Consider the following 6,267-nt stretch of genomic DNA (forward strand, 5'->3'; position numbering starts at 1 on the left):
TTGTTTTTTAGCAAACATCCAAATGTCAACTCTATCTACACCACAGTGTCTACTCACAGCTTCCATTACTGATAAAACAAATGATTTAACATTTCTTTTTTTTTAAATTTAAATCTATTTATTTTAATTGGAGGCTAATTACTTTACAATATTGTAGTGGTTTTGCCATACATTGACATAAATCTGCCACAGATGTATGTGTATTCCCCATCTTGAACCCCCCTCCTACCTCCCTCCCCATCCCATCCCTCTGGGTCATCCCAGTGCACCAGCCCTGAGCACCCTGTCTCATGCATTGAACCTGGACTGGCGATCCATTTCACATATAATATACGTGTTTCAATGCCATTCTCCCAAATCATCCCACCCTCACCCTCTCCCACAGAGTCCAAAAGACTGTTCTACACATCTGTGTCTCTTTTGCTGTCTTGCATATAGGGTATCGTTACTATCTTTCTAAATTCCATATATATGCATTAGTAAATTGTATTGGTGTTTTTCTATCCAGCTTACTTCACTCTGTATAATAGGCTCCAGTTTCATCCACCTCATTAGAACTGATTCAAATGTATTCTTTTTAATGGCTGAGTAATATTCCATTGTGTATATGTACCACCACTTTCTTATCCATTTGTCTGCTGATGGACATCTAGGTTGCTTCCATGTCCTGGCTATTATAAACAGTGCTGTGATGAACGTTGGAGTACATGTGTCTCTTTCAATTCTGGTTTTGATTTAACATTTTAAATCTACATGGGGCTTGATGGAGATTTAAAGGCTGCCTTTGGTCTTAATGGATAAAGTATAGGTTCTTCTTCACAGAAAAATAATGCTGTAGTTTGACCATCCTAATTAGTGTATGCCTATAAGTCCTTTTTCCCAGACAGGGTGATTAATTTCTTAGCCCCAATGATATGGTAATTTGTAGGGCAATTCAACGTAGGCTATAGTTAGCAGTTTAGGAGTGAAATCATAACAGGAAGAAAAAATTGGCCATGAATTAAAGTTTTTAAAACTTTCAAAATTAAACATCATTTAAACAACTTAAATTGAAATGTTTAAAAAGTGGCATGTGCCTGGAGTGGGGCGGAGCTCAAATTTGTGCTGAGTTGTCTCCATCAGTACTAATACAGTTCAGTAGGCTATATGGGAGAACATAAATAACTGTAAATGTGGATCCCATTCAATCAATACTGAGTTGAGCTCCCTGACTGCTGAAAATGGTGATGCTTTATTTTTTCTTGCTTTAAATAAATTATCAATATTTCTCCCCTTAACCTGAGGGCCTTTCTCAAAGGCTAGCTTTTCTGGTCTCCAGGGAGTGCCAAGAAACCCTGAGTTGGGGGGCTGACAGCTGATGCCTGAAGACCATCTTTACTGCCTTGCCTCATTCTTGAGCTTGCAACTCAATGGTGTAAAGAAAACCTCCCTATAACAGTCCTGAACCCCTGCCTTGACCTTTGCACCCCCGACTAAGTGGATTTTTTAAAAAAGTAAAAGTCAGATTCATGTACATCTCAAGAGTGGTTCCCTTCTGCCTAATCAGTGTGGGCAACATTATAAAGATCTCTTTCCCCCTGAAGCTTATTTGTGTGTGTGTGTGTTGGGGAGCAATAGATAAACACAAAAGTAGCATGTTAATTAAAATATATAGCATGCCAGTTAGTGGTAAGTACTACTGGGAAAAAATAAAGCAGAGAGGGAACTAAAGGAATCAGAAAGGTCTCACTGCAACGGTGAGATCTGAGTAATGATCTGAAGGAGGCAAGAGAATGAACTATTAAGATACAGGGTATTTGGTCTGGAGCTGAAGGAATATCAGATGCATAGGCCCTGGGGTCAGGGGGGCCTGGTGTTTGTGGAGGAACAGCAAGAGGGACAGCTGGCTCAAGCAGAGGAAGTGGGAGGAAATAAGGTCGGTGAGGCCAAAGGAAACAGGTCATGTGAGGTCCTGGCGGACCTTCCTAAGGAATAAGAAACGTGGGGGCAACGGAAGGACTTTGAACAGGGGAGTGGCATGACCTAACAAGTGGTTAAAGGCCCTGTTCTTGAGGCTAGCTTTGGCAGCGGTACCACCAAAAGACATCAGAAAGATAAATTTGGTAACAGGTGTTTCAAAGTTTGCACAGACAACTACTGATAAAGGAAAACGGTTGCATTCTGGACAAACGGGTGCGTAGGTGGTCAATAGGAGGGGTTACCCTGAGAAACTGCAAGATGCACCTGCCTAGTTTTCAGGCCGCGACCGCGCAGAAACCTCCAGTCCTTCTCCTCCAGCCCACGTCCTCTCCGCGAGGGTCAGGGCCTCAGCCTCTGGCCGTGTTGCCATGGCGACTACAGGATTTTATTTTATTTTTTCTTACTTCTTTCACCCTACTCCCCACTCATACACCTCCTGAGCGCAAAGCACCCGGATCCGCATCCTTCCAGCGCGGACGTTGGGTTTGGGCCAGTGCCTACTAATCAGTATTCCGCTCCCAGCGTGTTCCCCGCCCACGCCGCGACTCCAGGCGCCAGCCTATTCAGCAGCTCCGCACCCAGTGGTCCGCGCCACCCAACGGCCCCCACCTCCTCCCCGGGGATCACGGCCGGAGCCCCACACCGGCTCTGCCCTGGAGCGTCCCTGGCGGCCCTGAGAATAAGCCGCGGGTCGGCCCAGTAACGCATCGCTTTCCCACTCGCTGGTGGCGGCCCAGAGTTGCACGTCTGCGGCGGGGAGGGGGCGCCCTGCGTCTGGCTCGCAGGCAGAGTGCTCCGGGAGACCCGCTCTACACATCCCCGAAACAACTCTCTGGAGAGGTTCAACTCCCCTGTGAGCCGTTTAAGGTTCCCCTGCGCTTCCTGCAATGCACCAGACGGGGGAAGCAGATATCGGAGGCACCTGCATTGCGCCCCCGTTGGGATGCACTGTGCGGAAAAGAGGGGGGGGGGGGTGTCATCTGCTGCAAAACTGGAGGATCGGAGGCGCGGGGAGTTAGGGGTGGGTTTTCTTAGGACTTACCTTGTGCAGTTTCCACATGGCCCCTAGAGCCTTGACTTCGTGGCTGGAGTGTTTGCCCTCCTCCAAGCACTGGTAGCACACGGGCATCTTGCACTGCACGCAGTACATGCTGTGGTTCTCCAGCTCGTGGTCTGTGCAAGTGGAAACCTTTCGTGGGCTTAGCCGCCGGCTCACGCGGCCCTGCGCCGGGGGTACCAGGCGATGCTTGGCCAGAGGACCCCGTGGCGGGTGGCAGCGCAGGCGGCACGGGTCACAGTAGAAGACATCGCACTGTTCACACATGACGGTGGCTTCCTTGGGTGCCTTCTCGCAGAGCTGGCATTTAAGGGCAGCCGCTTTGCTCTGCTGGTAGCGGTCAATTACCCCTTCCAGGACGCGGTTCTTGGGGAAGCCGCGGAGCCCCCGGTCATCCAAGATGAGGCTGCGGTGGCACTGGGGGCAGGTGATACAGGAGTTGCGGGGCACAGAGGCCAAGGCCGGTGACAGGTGGGTGGCCGGTGGCGGCATAGCCGGGGGGAACACACGGACGCCGTTGGGGGACTTCTGGCATGGTGTAGTAGGGGCGCTGGCGAACCCCCCGTAGGAGCCATAGCCGCTGTCCGCCTCGCTGTACAGGCTCATCTTGTCCAGATCCAGATAGTCATAATCAGAGACCCCGGAGCCCGAGGCCCGTCGGCTCTGGGGGGACTCTGACTCCGGGGTCTGTACCAGGATGTTGCGGGCGCACGCCTGACATATATTGTGAGAGCAGGGTAAGATGATCGGCTCGCGATAGAAGGAGCCGCATACTGGGCATTTTAACTCTTCTTCCATCTCTTCCATGGGGACCCGGCTGGGAGCGAAGCAGCTGCGGCTGCAACGGGCGCCTGAGCTGACGAGGTGGCCGGCTGGCCTGTCGTGTCCAGCACCTTGGCCAGCAGTGGCGGCGGTGGTTTTGGCAGTGGCGCCTTCCCGCGTCGCTTAGGCGCCGACTCCCTGCGAGGCGCTCTCTCTGTGAGCCACCGAACCTCGGAGCCCAGAGCCAGCCTGGGACCGCCCCCTCCTCGCCCCCTAGTCCCGCCCCAGCCTGTAAACAGCGGCCGATTGGACGGAAAGCAAGAGAGCGAAGCTCTCATTGGCCATATGCCCCATCCTTCTCCTCTCCTCTGCAGGTCACAGGGGGTTTGGTGGAGGATTCTGAGGATGAGGGGAGTCTTCATGCCCGGCTGCATGATATCAGGAGGCTGCCGGCATGCGGAGGCGAAGGGACCGGGAAGGAGGAATTGGGCGGGATGACTCATCCCTCGCCCCGCTTCCTTCCGACCTCCGGCTCAGTCTCCCGAGAACTGAGCGTGAGAAACCCCTCCTCGCAGCGAGGGGGCTGACAGAGGGGTTGATGGCTATCGCCGGCGTTTGCGTTTGGATTTCAGCTCTGGTCTCCGCGCCGACCTCCCCTCGGCGAGTGCTGCACCACAGAGGAGACGGCCCTTCTCCTTCCGCTGCTGGCGCCTCACCCAGACCTCGGTTTCTGTACCGCAGCGGGGACTTTCTCCCCAGCTCAGAAACCCGCAGAAGCCGGTCCCTGCATTCCAGCTTCCGGGGACCCGATGGTGCAGGCCGTGAGCCCTGGCAGGAGTCAACTCTTTGTCTTCTTTCTGTCCCAGTTCCTGCTGTCTAAAAGTGGACTGACAATATCGATTTCCTAGTGTTGCAGTGTGACTTAAACTAGGGACTCACGTAAAGCTCAGTATACTAGTTAAAATCTATGCCCCCTTCATTTCACGCTTTCAGTACAAACTCGGCCCAGAGGCTTCTTACCGTGTGATGTGAAAGTGTCCTTATATCCCTACTTCAGTCCCCGTTCCCTCAAAGCTGTCCTCTCACCAGGCTGTCAGCACCTGGCTGAGATTCCTCAAGAGCAGCAGAATCTTTGGTTCAGTTGAGGCAGGATTGGGTTGCTTAATTCTGAGTGCCCACAGTTCAGTAAATGGATCACTGTGTCAATGCAGAGTCTCAAGTGTGTGACACCAAATAGCGTCTACCACAGCTTCCAGGATGGTGGGTTCTTCCTGTTTCTTCTAATGAAGTGCATGAGATGATGGTGATAGGGGGTGGGGGCAGGGTAGTTCTAGTGTCAGTCCTTAAATATTAATCACTCTTCTCTCTCTCCCCAGTCATCGCTGGAGATAACTGGTCCTGTCCCTTGCTTGCAAAACTGCTGATTAGATGATGGAGGACAAAAAAATAAAAAATAAAAAAATCCAAAAACACCCCCAAATCCACCTTTAGGTTAAGTGACATGGTGATATTCTGAGGTAGTAACTTATTTTAAGTTGCACATGGCTGCCTTTTGCTGAATGATTCGTGAAGTAAATGACAAAATTTCTTTCCAAGTTTTAACAAATCTTCCAATTTTTCATCTTCCAAAAAGATCGCTTGATTGCAGCTCATTTAAACCACTCTACTGTGCCAGGGGTGGGGGTTGGGGGGTGGGGGGAAGAGGAGTTTTTATAATCCTGCTCATGGGGAAATAGTCCAATCAACTAGGTTATCTTTCCAACACCTTTCTTCAATTGCAGTAAAAACAGCACCTGATCATTGTTTTGGGGGGAAAAACTTCTCATTGTTATTTAAAGTTATGTTAACTACAAATGATATGTGATTTTTTAATTGGAGTATAGTTGATTTCTATGTGATTTATTTTTAGCTTTTAATTAGTTGAGTCCAGAGCATCCAAAGGCCTACTTACTCTGTTTACAGAAATTGAAAGTTTTCATGTGAGTTTGGAACATCATCTATTTGCAGGATACATCTAATTCATAAGTTCCAAGAGAATTTGCTAATAACAAATAGTTCAGTTCAGTTCAGTTCAGTTGCTCAGTCGTGTCCGACTCTTTGCAACCCCATGAATCACAGCACACCAGGCCTCCCTGTCTATCACCAACTCCTGGAGTTCACTCAGACTCACGTTCATCGAGTCAGTGATGCCATCCAGCCATCTCATCCTCTGTCGTCCCCTTCTCCTCTTGCCCGCAATCCCTCCCAGCATCAGAGTCTTTTCTAATGAGTCAACTCTTCGCATGAGGTGGCCAAAGTACTGGAGTTCCAGCTTTAGCATCATTCCTTCCAAAGAAATCCCAGGGCTGATCTCCTTCAGAATGGACTGGTTGGACATCCTTGCAGTCCAAGAGACTCTCAAGAGTCTTCTCCAACACCACAGTTCAAAAGCATCAATTCTTCGGTGCTCGGCCTTCTTCACAGTCCAACTCTCACATCCATACATGACC

At 50.2% G+C, this 6,267-nt stretch overlaps 1 protein-coding gene across 13 annotated transcripts in view; it reads right to left on the minus strand.

Annotated features, from left to right (window-relative positions):
- The window catches only part of TRIM9 (tripartite motif containing 9), a 117,847-nt gene extending 113,836 nt beyond the window's left edge, over positions 1–4,011 (minus strand). For 5 of the 13 annotated variants that reach the window (XM_027553737.1, XM_027553734.1, XM_027553732.1 and 2 more), the window contains exon 1: positions 3,002–3,986. In XM_027553737.1, coding sequence (XP_027409538.1) covers positions 3,002–3,823 — 822 coding nt within the window. In that variant the 5' untranslated portion in view covers positions 3,824–3,986. Of the gene's footprint in view, positions 1–3,001 lie in introns of all 13 variants that reach the window. The other 8 variants (XM_027553735.1, XM_027553733.1, XM_027553731.1 and 5 more) reach the window with 5 other exon arrangements.
- Positions 4,012–6,267: the final 2,256 nt, after the last annotated feature.

The sequence above is a fragment of the Bos indicus x Bos taurus genome, chromosome 10 (genome assembly GCF_003369695.1).
Source record: "Bos indicus x Bos taurus breed Angus x Brahman F1 hybrid chromosome 10, Bos_hybrid_MaternalHap_v2.0, whole genome shotgun sequence".
Lineage (NCBI taxonomy): Eukaryota > Metazoa > Chordata > Mammalia > Artiodactyla > Bovidae > Bos > Bos indicus x Bos taurus.